At 39.5% G+C, this 21,801-nt stretch overlaps 1 protein-coding gene across 1 annotated transcript; it reads right to left on the reverse strand.

The window, feature by feature from the left end:
* Positions 1 to 17,019: 17,019 nt before the first annotated feature.
* On the reverse strand, positions 17,020 to 17,650 carry LOC112549650 (interleukin-20 receptor subunit alpha-like). The gene has a single exon (XM_025199399.1). The coding sequence runs from the start codon at positions 17,596 to 17,598 to the stop codon at positions 17,020 to 17,022; it is 579 nt and encodes a 192-aa protein (XP_025055184.1). The 5' UTR covers positions 17,599 to 17,650.
* Positions 17,651 to 21,801: the final 4,151 nt, after the last annotated feature.

Genomic DNA, 21,801 nt, shown 5'->3' on the forward strand with positions numbered 1-21,801 from the left:
ATAGCAATCAAGAGGGAGTATGACTTTGTTGCTTAGTGGTTATAGTACTTCCAGGGGAAAGGAAAGTCTTGGATTCTGGTGCAGCTGTCTGAGTTATTTCTGCTTTCTTAACCAAGTATGACTGTTTTATAAAAGAGTCCTGGGACCAGAAGGCAAAAGATGGGAGGACAGCACCATCCGCAGTGCCCAAAACTGAATGGGGGGTACTGTTCTTTGTAGTCAGTTAGGACATTCTGGTTTCAGTGTACACTTCAGGCACAGACAGAAATACAGCTCTCCAGTCTAAGTGCCATGAGTTAGATTGATACTTCTGAGCCAACAGATGTTAGTTGTTGGGTCAAGAGGTTGGAGGATTGCTCCAATTTGGAGCTGATCCAGGGAGAGAGGCTCCATGTTTGAAATCTCTATCCCCTAGCTCCCCCCCCACCCTATCCTGTTCTGTCTTAGGATGGGTAGTGAAGAAGGCAGGGAAGGGTAGTCTGCTCTCAGGGTTCCCCAACCATGCTAAAGTAGGGGGAGGGGGCAGGTGGATTAGAGCCCTCCTGAGGTAGGGGGCTCCAATCCATGCACCCCTCTCCAGTGTGGCTGGTGTACCCCCATAACAGACCTCCCTTACCTGCCTTCTCTCCAGTGCCATTCAGAAAACAACTCCTAGAGCAGTGCTGGGCTGTCAGCTGAGTCCTGCTCCAGGCACGCACAGACAGAATTTACTGAGCGTGCCCCATTTTAGAGTGTTTTCATGTGAACCCTCATGCAATGAGGGTTCATATTTTGACATTATCCAGCCCTCTTAAAGTGCTCTACAGCCATACACTTGTGTTTAGTCACAGTTGTAAAGTGCTTTCAGAGGCCAGATTAGGAAAAAAACTGTAACTTGTGTCTGCACCTTTCCTCTCCAAGAAATCTGGTCTCTGAGATGATGGAAGGACCAACCTTATGGCTCTTATGCCATCTTCCAGGTTGTTGATGAAGACATTGAACAAAACCAGCCCCAGGACCAAACCCTGGGACACCCCACTTGATACTGGCTGCCAACTAGACATCAAGCCATTGATTACTACTCTCTGACCCTGATTCTCCAGCTAGTTTTCTCTCCACCTTATAATCCATTCATCCACCCCATATTTCCTTAGCTTGCCTATGAAAATGTTGTGGGAAACTGTATCAAAACCTTGCTAAAATCCAAGTACACCACATCCACCAGTCTCCCTGCAACCACAGAGCCAGTCATCTCATCATAGAAGACAATCAGGTTGGTCAGGCATAACTCAACCCTCGTGAATCCTTGCTGACTGTTCATAATCACCTTTTTCTCCTCTGATTAGAAATGGATTCTATGAAATGGATTCCTTGATTCATCTGCTCTATGATTTTTCCAGGGACTAAGGTGAAGCTATTTTTGCCTTTTCCCGATCATCTGGGACCTCTCCTGATCTCCATGAGTTTTCAAAGTCAATGGCCAATGGCTCTGCAATCACATCAGTTAACTCCCTCAGCACCCTTGGGTGCATCCCATCTGGCCCATGGACTTGTACAGGTTCAGCTTTTCCATGTAGTCCCTAACCTGTTCTTTCACTACTCAGGGCTGCTCACCTGCCCCATAAACTGTGAAGTAGTCTAGGAGCTGACTTTGCTTGTGAAGACTGAGGCAAAGAAGGCATTGAGAATTTCAGCCTTTTCTGCATCCTCTTTGATTCCCCCAGTAAAGGACCCACACTTTCCCTGATCCTCCTCTTGCTACTGACATACTTGTTGAAACCCTTCTCATTACCCTTCACATCCCTTGCTAGCTGCAACTCCAATTGTGCTTTGGCCTTCCTGACTTCATCCCTGCATACTAAAGCAATGCTCTTATATTCTTCCCTAGTTATTTGTTCAAGTTTCCACTTCTTATAAGCTTCCTTTTTGTTATTTGGTTTACTGAAGATTCCCTGCTAAGGCAAGCTGGTCTTCTGCCATACTTGCTAGTCTTCCTGCACATTGGGATGGTTTGTTCCTGAACTCTCAGTAAGTCTTCTTTCAAGTACAGTCAGTTCTCCTGGATTCCTCTCCCACTCAGTGTGGCTTCCCAGGGGATTCGGCCTAGAGTTCCCTGAGTGAGTCAAAGTCTGCATTTCTGATATTCCAGGGAACAACTCTGCTGTTCTCCATCCTTCCTTTCCTCAGGATCCTGAACTCTTTATCTTCTCATGGTCACTTCTGCCCAAGTTGCCATCCACTATTACATTCCCCACCAATTCTTCCCTGTTTGTGAGCAGCAGGTCAAGAAGAGCATGGTCCCTAGTTGGCCACTCCAGCACTTGCACCAGGAAGTTGTCCCTAATACCCCCAAAAAACTTCCTGGAACTCCTGTGCACCACTGTATTGCCCTCCCGAGAGATGTCAGGGTGATTGAAGTCCTCCATGAGAACCAGGGCCTGTGATCGAACCAGTAGCTGTTTAAAGAAAGCCTCATTCACCACTTCCTCCTGGTCTGGTGGTCTATAACAGACCCCCACCACAACATCACCCCTGTTGCTCTTCCCTACAAAGGCTTAGGACAGGTTACAGTAAAATAACAGAACTGTATGAAAAGGAAATAATATCAAAGGAAAGCAATATCAAAATAAAACAGAGACCCACTACAAAGTTATTGGTCTAAATTATGATGACTTGATCCAAAACTGATTCAGAATAAAAGCGCCACCTTCACTGAATCCTATTGAATGGATTTTTGATAAGGCCTTACAGTATGGTTTTGTATATAAATTAGATACTTTCCTATATTGATGTCTCCACTAACACATACTTTCCTCACTACTCTTTAATTTAAATGGCTAGTCAGGCAGAATCTAAGGAGTATTTTCACCTTTTGACATGTGCAAAGTCAGATACAACTTGCATCAAGATGACTTCATATCACTAAAACTCTAGTACCTTTATAGGTATTATTTGAGATTTACTGTAATTCTTCTTGCTGTGTTTTATTAGATGAAGTCAAAAGTGAGTAGATGATAATATAATTGTGAATCATGATAGGCTCACTTTGACTTGATTACTGGCTCTTTGTACAATAAGGTGTGCACTCATCGCTAGAAACATAACAAAAACACAATATTAATGTCACATTTTAAAATTCTTTTTAATTTTAAACAGACAAAAGTTTTTTCACTATTTATTGAGAACTGTCTGAATTCAGAGGGAGATTTGCATGTAACACATCATCAGGATTAGTTTCTAGATGTTTATGCATGAATTTCTGAAGCCATATTTTCATTGTGGTTCTGAGCTTGGTAACGAATTCAGAGAATACCTTGTCTGGTCCAGCAACCTTGCCAGTCTTGATTGCTTTAATATCTGTGTCAAGCTCATTGTCAGAGATGGAGGTGGTTATATTAAGGTTGGTGTAGGCTAATTTAAGTTGTCCACAAGTCAGATGTCTAATCATTTATGTGTGTTGATTGTTTGGGTTACTGTACTTGCTGCTCTTGTACAGTATTGCATGTATAAATGTCTAGAAAGTAGAGGACTTCCAGAAATCTGGAGAAAAGATGACATCATTGCTATTCTAAAATCAAATAAACCACCAGGGGATCCAAAGAGTTACTGATCCATCTCACTACCCTGCCTTACATATAAATTCATAGACCATGTCCACATGAGCAGGGGCACACATTTGCAGCAACACTAATAGTAGCAACACAAATTTCTGCTGCTACTTTGTGCTACAGTGCATACCCCTGCAATCTGCAGTGGGACACATTGTTCTGCTTCTCCATGTGCTGGGGGGGAGGGGGGGGGGGTGGTGGCGGGAACACAGGGTGCCTCAGCAGGGGGCTAGTTGGCAGGCAGCCCCCATACCGAGGCACCCTGTGCCCCAGCCAGCTTGGAAGTAGTGCGTGGAGACAAGGAAGCAGGAAGCACTGTCCCTGTGCACTGTGGAGCCCCCACACTGAGGCACCCCATGCCTCAGCAAGCTGCTCACCAGCTGGCTGGGGTGCAGATTGCCATAAAATGAGAGAGCAGATGGCCCTGGATTGACTGCTCCCTTGCCTCCATGTGCCTCAGTGCAGGGGATAAAACATATGGAGCCCCTATTGGGGCTCTATCTCAAGGCACACTGTGCCCCACGTGAAGCCCCCATCTCAAGGCACACTGTGGCCCAGCCAACCACTCCCCTCAAGGCACACTCAAGGTGAAACACATGGGGCCCCCATCTGAAGGCACACTGTGCCCCAGCCAACACTCCCCAGTTGGCTGGGTTGCAGGGTGCTTCAACATGGGGGTTCTGCAGCATGCTTCCCCATCCCCGCTTTTTTTCCAGTGCACTTTGGTCCCAAAGCATTTTGGCACTTTGAATCACTTTTTATAGGGGTTTTTTTGTTTGTTTGTTTATTTGGGGTTTTTTACTATCAGGAAGTCCCAGCAGCATTTTTTCCCTGCCACTGCAAATTAGCCATGCCACACAGTTTAATGTGCAACATGTGCAGTTAGTGGCACCAAAAGAGGCCTGGATCCAGCCATGGAGTGTATAATCTTAAATAGAATAGAGAATATCATTGATCCCCAGCTCCCAAAAGAACCAGCTGGCTTTCAAAAAAAGTGTTGTACCACTGACCAAGTTACATTACTTACATTTGACATAGCAAATAGATTTGAAATGAGGCAGAAAACAGGTGTGGTCTTTATTGACCTCACAGCTGCCTATGATACTGTATGGCATCAAGGCCTCAAATATAAACTGCACTCTATGGGATCCTATACATGTGCAAGGATCCTGCACCAATGTGCTGGAAATCCAGCATTTCAGCTGCTGGAGCGTGGAAATTAACGTGTTCCAGCAGACTGAAGCATCACGTGTATCAGCCTCCCCATGCTGAAAAATGGCAGCAGGGTGCTTTGAACTAAAACTCACTGAATGAGCTTTAGTTCAAAGTGCCTTGCCACCATTTTTTAAGTTTAGGGATGCTGATATACATGACAATGAGGTACTTTTAAATAGCGTGGCTTGCTAAAGTTCCACCCCCCACCCCCCTCCATGCCTCCCAGAGTACGTGTAAAAATGCCTCAGGATACTGGACCACAAGCTATATACTTTCATTATGATCATGGTTTCCAGCAAATCATTCAAACTAACTACCAACCAAGGGGAAAAAAAGCACAGTATGAAATCTGAAGAGTGGAGTCCCCTAGGAGTCAGTGCTAGCACCAATACTTTTCAATATATATACATCAGATTTCCCACGTATAACATCTAAGCGATATATGTACACTGAGAATGTTGCCATAGTAGCCCCAGAAATAGACACAACAGAACTAAAAAAGACACAGAGTACTGACATGGAACTCATCACTGACTATCTCCACAAGTGGTTCTTAAAGTTGACTACCAATAAATCAGTATTTTCACTCTTCCACCTGGACAATCACCAAGCCACGAGCACACTGACTATCAGAGTAGGCAACAACATCCTTCCCCAGGAGCATACCCAACCCACCTAGGAGTCATATGAGACCATTCCCTCACCTATAAATATTACATTCAGAAGGTCATCAGTAATGTTTCTGCATGGGTAGCTGCCTTAAGGGCTAGGGACAGAAATTCAAAAAAGCCTGAGCCTGAATTGATTCAATCATTGCAGGTTAATCTAACCTGGCTAGGCTGAACTGGTTTGAAACTGGACAGACATTCTCTCTGAACTGAGGAAATTCAGGCACATGCCTGCAGTGGCTCAGGCTAGAAGCCGGGGGGTACTAGAGCAGTCCTCCCTTCCCTTGTACAATGCTGGTCTGAGGGGGGCATGGCCAGGCCCCGGCAGGACCTCTGATTAGGGAGGTCTGCCTGCACAGTCCCAGAACTTACAAACACATAGATGTACCCCCTGTACTCTCAGGCATTAGTCCAAGTGATAGAAGAAGACAGACCGTAACATCACTACTGGCAATAGAGGCAAGAGATGATGAAAATCACCTGTTCCATCAACTTTTAACAGAATACCTGAACAGATGCAGGCTTAAAAGGCTTAAAAGTTGCAAACCCTTTGTATGTGAAACCCACAAGCTCCTGGAAGAGATTGGGGATGCTGAACTAAACTAATGGGTGGCAATGGAATGGGCCAACTGATGGCAAAGGTCACATCTATTCCTACAGCATCTTATACCAACATCAAACAAGTCCCCCATTGGGCAGGACCTTGACAGAGAAGCATGGTTCAAGCTGAACAGACTGAGATCTGGATACAGATGCTTCAGAACAACACTTCACAAGATGAACATTGTGGACAGCCCCCATCCAAGTGTGAATTGCATTGTTCAACAAACAGCAGAGCACTTAACCAAAAGCTGCAGTCTTTCCAATTGCACAGCCAGCATAGGTGGAATATACACATTGGGCAGTCATACTAGACACTGGCTCATAGATTTTGAAGTTGATATCTGGCACCACACACAAGAAGGAGGATTAGTTTTAAAGTGGAAAGGTTCATATTATCAATGTAACCTTAACTCTCTCACTTTGTTCAAGATGAAGCAAATGCTTAATCTAGAACCAACTCCTAGGCACTAGGCATTTTATAGGAGGTAAATGGTACCCTGACCACAGACTATACTTAAGTTACTTAAACTACTTCTCTCTGGCTGCATCTACATGAGACGCTTACTGCACAGTAGCTCATTACTATTGCTCAGTAGCTTCGCAGGGCACAAACCACGACGTGACGATACTGCACAGTAGTAATGAGCTACTGCACAGTAAGCATCACCAGGCAACCGTGAGGTGGCACTACTATGCAGTAATGCTGGTTACTGTGCAGTCATTTAGTACTTGGTTATGCAGCTCCTAATTGTATAATAAGCATCAGGGATGGGAAAAGTTATAGTCCTGTCATATATCAAAGATCAGTATCCTTATATACTACAGTCCCATTGTACATCCTTGACCCCTACACAAGTGCTTCTGGAAGATGGAATTAACCAGGAACTTACCAAGTAATATTGCTGTTACAGAACTGCAGGCCTAAGAAACAGGCTATCACCACACCCCCTTGAACTCCCTGTAACAAGAGATCATGGCAAACACTACCACACAGTGGACGATATGACTTATCACTAAAGAGTGTGTTTTTTTCCTCATTCTTACATAGCTAGGCTGTAGGCTGTTCACCTGTCAAAACAAGTTAGTGTTGAAGACTGGAGCATGTGGTCAGTGTATCACCTATCATTCTTTCAAAGGCTAGTGGCAGGCTGGTGCTGGAGAAAGCACATACTGTACCTTCTTAAAAGGTATAATGGGCATTGATGCTGAGCCTGCTTCTTCCAGTCTCCCAAGAAGCATAACGTCTGCACTCCTCTATCTTGGCATAATGCCTCTGTCCTGTCATTTGGCACTGTTATCCTTCCAGCACGCCACTGACTGAAAGAGCTATAATTTAAACCATGCAGTATAACATAGCTTTGTGTTACAAGACATGGCCAAACTACAAAGCTATGTATTACACATTAGGAGAGTGATTCTTTTAGAGAATTTATTCTTGTAGCTTTTTTTACCTGCCACAATCTTTCCACTGAATTATCTATCTTTTCATTTAATCTTCATTTTCAACCTACAGTATATTTGTTCCCAGTATTACATTAGATATTGAACAATCCATCCCTATGCTGACATTTTCTCTGTACGGCCCCTTTTATGAGTTCCACAGTCAGCTAGTTTTCCACTTTCTGTAGTTTCTGTCAGAACTTTGTTGCAATTTTTTTCAATAAAAAGAGGCTTAAGTATCAAATATTTACTGTATAAAAATATAGGGGCATTCCACTTTTATAAAGCTGAAATGCAGAATATTAGAGAAATATAACCTGTATTAAATAGAAGAGGTTCTGTCAATGTGTGGCTTTGAATTCTTAGCTCTTCTCTCCTGATTTAGTCAAAACAGGTCTGTTGTTATGCTGGTGACAGTTACGTACATGTACATGTACAAAACCACCCAGAAAGTTAGATATTCAATACTACCAAAATACTCTATAGCTTATTGCTAGTATATATTTTATATATTATCAATATATATACTTATTGATAAATATTTATTTATATGTATAGCATAAAAATATGCTTATGTTTTATACACACACACAGACACACACACACACATATATATTTTAACATTTATCTTGGTTGCATTAGAAACAAGTATATAAATATATTTATCCTTACATGCTACTACACCATGGTATTAACCACTAGTTTCCCATTTCTCTTTTATAAAAGACTTTGGACCATACACACACACACACACACACACACACACACACACACACACACACACACACAAAGCATATATATATGAAAAGTATATCTATATATGCCTATACATTCATAGTTAGCAATATACATGAGAAATATTTCCACAACAAAGTATTTCCTTAAAATAACTGTATATATATTTATTTATAGTAAAGCTCCTAAAGCCCATATGACCATTGCTTTCAGCTTTCAATCAACATTCACAAATGAGGTCCACAAGAAGAAGAGGGCCAGACTTTATAATTCATTTCCATGGCAAAGACAGTCTGCTCAGGGAAGCACAAAGGCAGTCAACAGCCATTATTACAAAAATAAATTTGGAAGCTGAATGAAACCAGTCATTGTGCACTGAAAAAATGTTTTTATCTATAAAAGTTATTGCAAAGTAGGATAGTTATTTCAACTGAACTATATAGCTTGAACAAAAAGGAATAAAATACTTTAAAATGCTTAAAATTGTATTCTTAATATTGATAAATTCTCAAAAATGGTTGGCCATTGTTAGTTGTCTGTTGATGTTTACCTAAAATTAGTAGTTAATCTCATCTTGAGGTTTGATGCAGAAATAAAAGTAGAGAGTTATGACATTTTGTATGACTTTATTTGTACTTAGGATTTTAAAAAGGCTAATGTTTGATTAATTTAGTGTATTATATTTGTTGATTTCTTATTCAGTTTGCAAAAACAACAACTGTTGCTAAGATATTCTCAAAGCAAATTAATTATAATTATTTTACTTTGATACACGTGATGTAAAATGTGGATATTGATTGAAATTCCATTATTTTTTCTCTGTGTACTGAAATTGAAATTTAACAATTGTAATTCAATGATTTAAAAATATTCCAGCAATATTTAAACCTGTTATTAGAGCTGATACCATGAAGAAGTTAAAATAAAACTTACATTTTTTTCATATCTGAAGGCACTGTAAGCCTCAGACACAAAATATATGATTATTTTTCATGTTTAAAAAGAATTGCCATATTTACAGTATATCATGCTTACCGTATGTATGCAAACTTCATTTTTCAGCACACATTATTATAAAGAAAATGTTTTCCTTTTCATGTAAATTCAACATGATGGCATATTTGCTTCTGAAAAACAAGCATGGAAATGCATTTTCTGGACTGTTAACTTGGCTTTGTGCCTAGGATGGCTTTTCCTTGCACTGCTTTGTAGGTTTCCTATGGTATGCCTAATTTTCCTAAGATATACTGTAATAAGTTACACTCATTTTGCTGTTTAGATACAGATTCTTTGATCTTATTTGTCATTAGGGACCATAAGTTCATTTAGTCTGACACACTGTATAACCAGGAACAGGATTTCACCTAGTAACTTTTGCTTTGAGCACAATAACCTATGTTTGATTAAAATACATCTTCCTAAGAGACATTTGTACTGGAGCATAATATATGAGTCTTTCACTATGACTCTTTTGATTTCAGAATTATGGCAAGGGATAATATCGATTGGCATATGTAGGGGTGTTGGGGGGGGGGGGGGGGGGCCCCGTGAGGGGAGAAGACTTGAAAGACAAATAACAGCCTCTCAGTTTACCTGATCACTGGACAAAGGAGAAAATAAATAGGATGCACTGTGACCCTTACATATAAAATACTATCCAGAAGATGGTCCTTACGTCAAAAAGCCCCGCTATAAAAGTATAGCGGATTCTTAAAATGACCTGATTAGAGTAATGAAAATCGCCTTTCCAAACAAAATAGGTAAATAGTGTCTAGTCATACAATTGTGCTATCTTTTACATGCTATATTTTTTTTTTTATACCACATTTTTCAAGTTTGATATCAAATGGCTTTAAAGTAGTAGTTGGCAGCCTTTTTAGGTTGCTGGTTGGAGTGTCCCTGTTTGAGTTAAAAGCAGGAAGATGGGCAGGGACAAGGACCCAGCTGCCATCACTGCTCTTTCCCACCATGGCAAGAGGAAGTGCAATTGCAGCTAGAGTTTCTCCCCATGGCAGCATGGGAAAGTAGCTGCTGCCAAAGCTCCCCCTGCCCACCAAATGACCCCAAGCTCCACATCTGCAAGATAGATATGTGCCAGATCTGGTTTACAGGCTGTAGATTGCTGGCTCCTGCTTTGAAATAATGAGTACATTTTGTTGTCAGTTCTCTCACATTTCCAACTCCTGAAGAACCTGGCATCCTGAATTTTTAAGGTGATAATTCAGGGAATAAGCCTAACTATATTTTCTCACTCTGCCCCCAACCAGAACTAGAAATATGATGTATATGCTTTCAAAGTCTTTTACAAAAGAAAAATGGGAAACTAGTGGTTAATACCATAGTGTAGCAGCATGTAAGGATAAATATATGTATATACTTGTTTCTAATGCAACCAAGATAAATATGAATAAAGTTCTGGAAAATATTTAGATTGAAAGCCAATATAATGCTCTCAGATGCATTAACAAATATGCTTATGTTTGAGATCTTAAGATGGATAACTAATTATATATTCATGAAATACAACAGGATAAAGCATCACTCCAAATCCTGGCCCCAGCAAAACCAATGATCCAATTGTACATTATTTACTCTGGTTGGTGATTATTCATTTTAACAGGTACTCCTGTTGATGTTAATGGTACTACAGTACATCCCTGCAATCTAAATATCAGTCATCTGAAACTAAATGGCAGTTTTGTGAACTTTTGTTTTATGAACTTTTAACTGTTGGCATTGTGTGACAAGCTCTTTTGTTCTTAAACTTTATTTAATGCAGTACTATTTCCCTACTCTTGGCTTTGATATAGTAAGGCTATGGGCAACTTAACCTTTTTAATTGCTTTAAAAGGGGAAGGGAAGCTGTTGCTCAGGAGGACTCTTAGCTTTTGAGATGAAACTGTTATGCCTGTGTGCTCCTGTAGTAGTGTAAATTAGGTAAATCACTGTAACATCAATCCTGAAAGAAAGAGGTTTAATGTGGCAAAGGTTTTGCTATGCTTGTATCACTGCAGAAGCATGCAGATGTAGAGCTGTTATAATGCAATAGTTATACTAGTAACATTTGATATTGATAAAGTTATTACATCTGCCTGTACCCTAGTTTGTAACCATTGATATTATATAGTAAACTGTCTTCTTAATTTTTACAGTATTTAATATTTGTAATATCAAGCTCAGTATAGTTTTGCATTATACAACATGTAGCATGGATAATTCTTCACAAGATGCTGTGATTTCACCTATTCAGCTGCTTGCACAGCCCTTTTGGTGGGTGCTTTCCAAAGGCTTAACTGAAAATATACTAAACTTACGGAGCGAAGGATGTTGGCCAACCTGAGAAAGAGCTGTGCAGTTGGTTCAAAATGGGATGAGGAATACATATGCCAACTATTTATGATAGGTATGTCTAACAAATCTAGTTCACTGCATCTATGTGCTATTGTAATATTAAGAGAAGCTATGTCTGGAAATCCTTGCTGAATTTGGGAAGTATAAAGTTAAATAAAGGAGAAGATAGCATTAATTTGACCTTAGTATACTCAATAGAAAAGGTATATGTGCCTTGTAGAGTCACTAAATGGCAATGATAAATACAGCACAGAAAGCACAGTCACAAACAATGGCTCCTCTTATATCATTTTGTTTTACTTTATTTTTCATGTATTTGTTTACTGTACCAAATGTAAGAGACATTGCATTAATGAGAAGAAGAAAGTTGGAACACCCTTCGAATATTTTTTCTGCTTCTTTGCCTCATGTAAGCTTGTTTGTTCATTTATATTTGTATTTATTATTCATCAAAGTGCTCTGATATTTAAAGCTCAATTTCAAGGAAGGAAGGCTAATGATAAATGCATCAAAGTAGAACTCTGGACCTGTTCTAAGAGCAGGTATTTACGGCCTCAGGTTTCTCAGGTTCTTTTTGGAACTCAGTTTCCAGGTTCCTTCCGTCGTAGTCAATTAAGCAGGTGACACTGTTCCCTCTTAAATCTGATTTTGATTTCAAGGCTCTGTATATTAATGCTATTTATCTTATCTGTCATCCTTCCTAAAATTAATGGATTGGGTCAGTTATAGTTCACATGTAAACTAAACACTTTACAATATAAAGAGCAAGATTTTCAAAGTCATCTGAACAATTTGTATTTGTGGTTGTCAATCTTTTATAATTCATTGTAAGCTAAAATGATAAAGTTAGGGGAAATTGAACTGAAAATCTTTGTCTTAAAGTCCAGATCAGCTACACTATGGTGTGTAAACTCAGATGTTTGTTCCAAAGCAAAACATGGTAGAGTGGATGAACCTACCAAATATAATTATTGCAAATAATACTACCTTTACAACATTTAAAGAAAAACGCAGGATTGTTTGGCATATGCTGTGTAAGACAAAGCAACTTTAGCCATATCTCTAATGTTTGTCAGATCATAAGACCCATCTCCAGGGCAGGAGAGTATTTTGGTCTCCAAGCTTATACAGTCTTTGGAGACTGATAGCACTTTCATTTAACAGAAATAGCAATAGCAGATACTTGCCTGCTGAGAACTGGAACTAAAGGCCCATTACATGTTATACAGGCAACAGTAGAATGGTAACAACCTTGTGATCCAAACATGAAAACACTCAAATGCATGTATTGTTAACTTTACTCAAGCAAAAAAGGAAGTTAGCCAAGTTAGTATGAATTTAGGGAGAAGGCAGGGTAAGGTGGCACCTTATAGGCAAACATATTTTGTGTTTTGTATGCTCTTTCTCTCTCTCTCTTTCTCACTACACACACACACGTACACTGACAGATTTGAAAACAACCATTTCTTTCTTCTATGAAACTATTACAACATTTATAAAATATGCTAAGTGATCCTTGTTAGTTTTATTGTGTCAAAGCCAATTTAAACAGGTCTTGGCCTATATTTGGCTTAATGCAGTTTAATAAATTCAATGTTGAGAGTAGCTATCTTTAGATTCAGTTCCTACTGGTTCTCTTTATAACTCAGATTTCAATAGCTTCAAGTTGCAAATGCCTAACAAATCTGTTGAAAAGCACTAAACAAAAGTGGCATATTTTTCTTTTCAACCTGGAAAGTAACTCACATTAAGGGCTTTGACTCTGCATTGTTCTTTTTAAAATAGAAAGACATTACTGAGCTGTAGGAGTTTGAAATAAATAAAAGCACCTTTAATCACTTACTTCTTTAAACTTCTGGTACTCATGCACAAAGCTCTTAATACTGGATCAGTGTGTGCCATTTCAACCAATTGTGGATTTTGTTACGATTAAACCATAAACCTTTGAAAGTAAGGATTTGTCATGGAAATGCTGACACAACCTTAACTGAAGTAGGGTGAACAGCATCACTAGGCTATCCATACCATTGAAGCACAGCCTCAACTGGCACCGATCAGTATACACAGTGATGACAAAAGGGAAGCCAGGCGCCTGAAAATTCTCCCAAAGAATTTGAAAAGCCAGCATGAATTGTGAATGACTTACATGTTTTTGTTTGTGTCTGCCTCACACAGCATGTCATGCTATTCATTTTGGGTTAAGCTTTTTGCGCTGTCTAATAAGTGGCCCTTGTACAAAAAACGTGATCTGTGCTTTTCCAGATATTTGTATGTCAGGCAGCTACACAGCAGCAACTTCTGTAATCCCTTCTCTTGCAGTTAGAGCTACTAGAAAGGCTTAATAATATCCCAGAGGCAAAGATGAAACAGTATCTCCACAGCTACTGTTTGCTGTAGAGAGCTTTTGAAGTCAAGCTTAAGATGTCTTTATTTCCCTACCAGAAAGAATTTTTTTGCCCTCCTTTACTCCAGTGTTGTCATGATGACAGCTTTCTGCTTGAAAAATATTCCAAGAAGCTTCAGCGCTCCCATAAAGCATTAGGGAATGAGAAAGGCTTTTCATCAGGGGCTGCTGGAATCTATGTGTAAGTACAGTTTGTCACTGTGCCACACACAGCCACACTCACCGCAATCTCAATTTAAAAACCTACTCTTTCTTCTTTAGCTGGTTTAGAGCAGCTACGGCTTTCACTGGAAGCTTACTTCTGACCATCTCCTGGCTTTTAACTTTCATTTCTAATTAAATCTAAACTGAGTTCATTATATCACTGTATTTGGAGCTCATTTTTCTTTGGAGTAAGAAAGCAAAATGTAATGAAATAGCTTTATCTGTCCATACCTTCATGGAGCATGAATCTAGCTAAATAAAGGAAAGGGACAAATTATCATCATAGGACCTAAATATCAAGTGGATTCCACTGTGCTAAGTACTGGACGAACATGAAAGAAAAGGCAGCTCTTGCCCCAGTAAGCTTACAATCTGAGAGTATAAAACAGGAGATAATAGATGGATATAGAGATAGTTAGAGGAGTACAAGGAAGTGATGGGACAAGATTGATTAACATGAAAGATACTAGCCCCTCTGCTCCAGTAGATTATTTTTTTTTATAAGCATGAGTTCAATGAGAAGTTCTAAGGAAAGTGAAGGAGGTTAACAAAATAGCTTAACTGGTGGTTATGGGTGCCTACTCCCTAGTATGAATAGCAGAAAGGAAGAAAACATGAAGATGCTTGTTTGAGAATATAATTGTATAATAAATCCTGGTGCCATAATCTGAGTCTTAATAGTGAATGAGAGCTGATAGAGTATGAAATGGCTGCAAATGACACTGGAAGAGAAGACAAGCAGGCTATATTTCAGGTAACAGAGAAGAGGGAGCCAGCAGAAGAAATCAAGAGAGGGGTAACATGGTAAAAGCAACAATCTAGAAAAAATGATCCTTGCAGCAATCAAAGCAGACTGGAATGAGAAGAGCAGAATTTGCCAACACTAAAGAAAAAAAGAACATTTCAATAATCAGACCCAAGGTTGGATGGAAGCCTGGAGAAGAGTTTCAATATGCAGCAGGATAGGAAAGGTGGTATCTTATGGATGTCATGTAGAAAAAACCTGAAAGGTTGAGATATAGCTTGGATGTGAGGACCGAGAGAGCTCAAGACAACACCAGGTTTATAAGCCTGAGAGAGACAGGCCAAATGATGTTGTCTATAGTAATGAGGGAAAAAAGGTAGTGAAGAGGGCTTGAGGAAGGAAGGAATTAGAGCCCTTTTTTACCCACATTAAAACAAGTGGAGTCATATTCGTCATGGGGTAAATTCAACAAGGGCATTCACCAAAAGACTTAATTGAAACAATTATAAAAGAAGTCAACAGAGAACCTTCATAGCTCCCCTTCATTGCTCCATTCTGATGGGTGTTTGTATGGAAGAGTAAGAATACAGGAAAAATTGGCAATACTTCTGAAAACATGACTACTACATGTTCTGGAGCTTATCCACACGCAGAACTACTTGAGGCTATTGTATAAGGAGCAGCATGGGCAACCACCCCCCCCCCCCCCATATAGTTACATTCATTTAGAAGCAATATGCCTAGAATATTACCATCATAGCCCCACTGAAAATAAAGAATGCAAGCTAATTTATACCAACTAAGGGCCCATTCCACTGTGAGTAGGTTTATATATTTATGTAATTATTTGTACATTGTTTAGTGCAGAAATAGTTACTGCAAGGGCAGGCAGTGAAGTGAATATTCCTTAGAACATGTATCTACTTTCGAGGGACTCCCTGGTAATAACAGATAGGTCAAAAGTCCAGCAAAGCACAATGCAGTCCATATGCTTCCCAAAATAAAATCTTAAAAATTATTGATATCACCTTGCTACTTTGTGCATGCAAGCCAGATAATTAACTGTGATGTGCCTCTATCTCAGTTGGGGCTAAATAAAACGAAGGATTTGATATATCATCATTAGTAAGTGATTAACCTGTTAAAACTATGTCATGCCCCTGTAATTCACAAGCTAAGGGGAGCCTGTATTTAGATATCTAGTCCTTCTAAAGCAACAGGGGTCAGTTGCCTCTGCAGTGAGAATCCTCCTCCCTTTTCCCCTGCCGCTATACACATAGGGGAGAATGTGATCCAGGGGTGGAAAGCAATCAGAAAACCTGGGCTGACTAGGGCTTCTCTTGAACCTGCCAGTATCCCGCAAAAATGTAACTGGGGCTAGAGGGAGAATTGAACACACACCACCAGTCAGACATGCAAATGAAGAAAATAGTTTTAACAGGTCCCTTGGGTCTAATCTCCAAGGAAGCTGAATATGAAGGGGAGAAGAGCCTTGTTGAAAAATGAAGTGCCTTTATATGTTTGACCCCAGGCTCTCCCCACACCCCCTCAAAAAAAAAAAAGTTTGATGCTAAGTTCGTTCATGGAACAACAGGCAAAATGCCCTTTCCCCTTCCCCCATTCACAAAAGAAAGCTAAGCAAACTCAGAGGTATAGGTTGTACCTGTGTTGGTCTAAGGACACAGGTAGACGAGGTTCTTGGTCTAATACAAGATACCAGATTTTATCCAAAGAACCTTGTCTGCCTAAGTAAACTTAGGCAGACAAGGTTCCTTGGGTGAATTTGATATCTTTTATTAGACCAACCCAAATGGTTGGAGAATAGTTATTAAGCAAGCTTTCGGGTTCAAAAACCCTTCGTCAGGCTCAGGAAGCTGCAGCAGTTGGCGTGTGCTCTTCCTGGATGGAATGAAAAGTAAAGAAGCCAGGGGCTGGGCTGGGCTGGGGAGTCAGTTGCCAGGCAGATTGTAATGTATCAAAAATCCAATGTCTATGTTTAGTACCTGATCTCTAGTATCCAGCAGGTTGATGAAATGGAGCTCATAGGCTCGTCTCTGGGATCTCTTCTCAGTCTTCCATTTTTACATGCAGTCCCCATTGTTCCTTAAATTTTTGGAGGTATATTTCTTGGTCCTCTGAGGGCTCATCAGATACCTGCCTCTCATACAGTCTGGACAAAAGCCCCTCTTTTGCTGGATCATCACACTTTTCATGTTCAAATATTTCTTCACAAGCATCACTTTCAAAATTGGACAAACTAGATATATACAGTTTTCCAGTATGAGGATCCCAGTCTACTAATATAGTCTGTTCATCTTCCTTTTTTACATCCTCTATCACCATTGGGTCCTGGGGGCCCTGGCTTATTGTACTTAAGTGAGGAAATGGTAATTGTCCTGATTTTTCAGTGCCCAAGTTTAGCAGCTCAGTTGCTGTCTCAGGGGATAGCTCCTCTGGTGTATTACATTTGAGTTCTTTTAATATCTGCACTGAACAAGTGTCTGTAGTCCTTTCATTAAGTTGGGGACAGTATGGCAGTTTTATTTTATCAAGGTCCAAGTCATCCAATGTAATCTGGGGCTTATTTAGCAGTTCCCCTAGTGCAGAAGATTTCACTTTCACACTGAGATCCTCCAGTTTCTGCATAGAAAAGAGGTCAGCAGGCCTCACATCACATTCATATTCTATGACCTCTTCATTTCTTTGACCCAAAGTACGAAATCCATCAAAGACAGAAACACCCAATTACCTGTGGGGGCACATTTCTCACAGGAGGGCCACTCTCTCTCCAATCTCTCAGTCCTGATCCTCAAGGGAAACTTACACAACACATCCCAGAGACGAGCCTGTGAGCTCCATTTCATCAACCTGCTGGATACTAGAGATCAGGGACTAAACATAGACATTGGATTTTTGATACATTACAATCTGCCTGGCAACTGACTCCCCAGCCCAGCCCAGCCCCTGGCTTCTTTACTTTTCATTCCATCCAGGAAGAGCACACGCCAACTGCTGCAGCTTCCTGAGCCTGACGAAGGGTTTTTGAACCCGAAAGCTTGCTTAATAACTATTCTCCAACCATTTGGGTTGGTCTAATAAAAGATATCAAATTCACCCAAGGAACCTTGTCTGCCTATATCCTTAGACCAACACGGCTACAACCTAAACCCCTGCAATAAGTAAACTTAGACACTTATATAGTGTTTCCTCAGCACTAACTGGGTATTTCTATGAGGCTACAACATGTTTCTGAGCGAAGACTGAATTATTTGGTTTCACAGTGGGTTAGATTTTGATTGGTCTCTATATAGTGCAGAAAATGTAGGGAAGATGCAGGAACCCTGCAGAGAGGTGACTAAAGGCTTATTGGTGAGCTCCCTTGTATGAACTGGAAAGGGATAGATTTAAAAATCAATATATTTCTTTCACATGAATGATCTTTGCAAGCTGGATATAGAATAGCAACCCTATGCTTTTGACCTATGCTGAAAGGCTACCAGTTCTGCAACCTTCCAATGACAGCATAGCTGCTCTGCACTAAATTGTGCATTAGAGCACCAGGACACAAGGCAGACTATATTAAAACGAGTCTATGTGTACCCTGAAGCACATTGGAATTGGAAGCTATGTCAGTGTTCCCTGATTTCTATGCAACAGCAATTCGATGGCACACTGACATTTCTGCAAAAGCAACAAGAAAATGTAAAACAAGTTTTATTGAATAAAATATGAAAATGGACACCACATTCATGATGGCTGCCTGTATTGCTTTAATTTAATTTGTCATGGATGTTTTTTTTTCATTTTACACAGCTCCTAGTCCTGGCAATTTGCCGTGGAATTTTTCATTGGCAGACAAAAGTTGGGTGATTTTTTTTCAACAAATAAATTTGCCCACAATGAGGATGACTGAAACTATTAATAAATTTAGGGCATATTTGAAAAATAGTTTGCTTCCCATCTTTGTCCCCCCACCCCCAAACCTTCTCCAAAAAAGAGAGATTTAAGAAAACATCCCAACATGTCACTACAGGGCTTTTATTTTTATTATTTTTGCCATTTCTAGTTTTAAATGTCCTTAAAATTAATTAACTTTTTAAAAGAGGATTGTTTAATCCTTTTGAAAAACTATATATATTAAAAATTTAATCTGGCAGTAAATGAAACATTTCAGGTTAAACAAAAATGATTTTTTTCGGCGTTGTTTAACCAGATTTGGGCTTTTTCCCCCCTATTCAGTCACTAAAATGAACAACAATGACAACAAAAAGAAGCTAGTTAACTTACACAGATGGGTTGGTACATAAACATAATTAGGTACATTTGATAGGAAGGGAGGATAAGGCAATATTCAGAAGCCATTCCCGGCTTTGGCTACTGGGCAGGGAATATATCTTACCCTATGTATAGTGCGTCTGGTCAGTAAAATTACTTTTTTTTTCCCCCGTGGATATATCCCATTAACATTCACCTACTTTTTTTCAGTATTATGCTTTGCTTCCAACAATGACAGAAATGCATTGGTAGGGTCATGTTACAGACATTTTTTATCATCAGGTTTGAGCAGTGAGCACCAACACAGCATAGTAAAAAAAAGGGCGGGCGGAGAGAAATTCCCAAGGATAGCAGACAAACAATTAGCAGAAGAGAAAGAGGCTGATTACTGGGAGATCAAGGTCTATACATTAACATAATGTTTCTATTGAAATGTAATGTTATGCAAATATTAAAGAAAAGTCTATATATCTCCAGGATTCTCTGATCTCAGTCATCAGAGAATGGCATTATTAGTGTGCTGGGGGTATTAGAAATATGTTTGCAGATAGGCAGGAAAATGGCTGTATAGAAATAGATACTAATGGAACATATATTCAGTCTACCTGCCTGCTGTCTAAGCTCTGTTCAGAGTTGCTAATCCTTTCTCTTCAGGGCTCCTAATCTACCCCAACTGGATTCTAACAATCTTGCCAACTACACATAGCATCCTGATGACTTGTCCTGCTGCTGCTATCTGCAGCAGTAGGTATCCACCTGCCAGCCTTGCTAAAGGGCTCCAGGCTTTCCTTTGCAGACAGCAGCCCTTCATTGTCCCTATCTCTTTGATGCTCTTTTTTCCAGGCTCTGCTTCAATAAAGCTTTGCTTGTCTCTCTTTCTCTGATTCACAATAGGCAGCTTAGCAATGTGCACAGCATGAATGCCCCTTTCATAAATACTGTGCCAGTTGGCCCATCCCATGCCTTCAGATTGGAAGGCTCTCAGCATTCTGGCTGCTAATCTACCAGCGGCTTTTTGATAGAGAGAGACACCACCATACTGCTCTATTGGTACATAAATATCATAAAGCAATATTCAGCATTCGAAGTCACATCTTTATCATGACACATGGCAATGACATTTTTGGTTGCATAAGAAGGTAAAAGAGATGCCAGTAATACCTTCAGTTACAAAAATCTTTTTGCTGATGATAACAAATATTCATTTAGATGCTCAAATGCTATTTTTATGTACGATCCTAATAGGAATTGGTTAATCACGATCAAATTTCTAGAGTATATTATTGGGGATTGGAGAGAAAAATGAGAAGCCAGAAGTACAGCATGTGGGTTCTTTTAAAAAGTCTTTAGATTTCTGGCATCTACAGTACTTTTTTTAGCAGATGATACAAAACTCAGTAAACTGTCGTGTTACTACCATTTGCGGGAACACACTATTGACTTCAACTTCAGGAAACCTATGTGGTGTTTCTTTTTAATTTCATTTTCCTATTCCTCGCTTAAAAATTCTCCCTGATTGAGATATTACCTATCATTTTGAGTGGTGTTAACTTAATTATTTCTTATCTATGGAGGATTTAAACATGCTGGGGTAGCTCACATAAATTATTAAATAAAAGAGAAAATGATCTGTAGATAGGGACGTACTCTTAGTTTGAAGTAATTTTTTTATATATATAATCCTGCCCTGAACTTCATCTTTCTTTTTCCCCCTAGACTTTAAAAAAGAAGTGATTCCTACCTGCAAATTACTTCTAGATAAATCAGAGATCAAAATAGAAGGACAAGAACTGTATTATTAATACTGTGCTTCATTAACTAAAGCCTTGCTTGTCAACACCTTTCAGATTTCTAACACTTCTCTCTCAAGCATGGTAGGCAATATAGAAATGTCAGACTATCATAGCAGCTTTGAATACAATGTCTGTGAGTAAACAAAAACTTTAAGTACTCATTGAGACTTTAAGAAAACATAAGGATAAACAGATCAAGAAAATTCTCTTCTAAAATAAATATCACATAATTCTATCTTTCTTATCAAATCATCTTAGCCTTCCCATCCAATGGCACAGTATTATAAAGGCTTACTTAATGGAAATAAAAAAGGATGCATTATATATGTGTATGTATATATGTCTGTGCATGCGTGTGCATGTGTTGGTGTTGCTTCTCGGCCTTTTGAAGGCTCAGATCAAGTCTAGTCTAGTCTAGTCTAGTATACTATATATCCCATACTTATACTATTCTATACAAACACACACACACACACACATTATATATATATAATATAGATATATATACACATGTCTATATAATATAGACATATATAGTATAAGTATATATATATGTATATAAATATGAATAATGTACCATTTTGGATTTGTGTCCCATACTATGCTACGGTATGCTATACCATGCTATGCTATACTGTTTAATTTGGGCCCAGATAGATTGGATTGGGGCATGACTTTTTTGGCCCACCTTTTTGGGGGCCTTCCTTAAGAGAGGCTAGCAGGCTACCCTTGAATGGAGCTGCTTGGACATCTCAATTACTCTCTCAGGTTCCTTATCCCC

The sequence above is a fragment of the Alligator sinensis genome, unplaced genomic scaffold (genome assembly GCF_000455745.1).
Source record: "Alligator sinensis unplaced genomic scaffold, ASM45574v1 scaffold357_1, whole genome shotgun sequence".
Lineage (NCBI taxonomy): Eukaryota > Metazoa > Chordata > Crocodylia > Alligatoridae > Alligator > Alligator sinensis.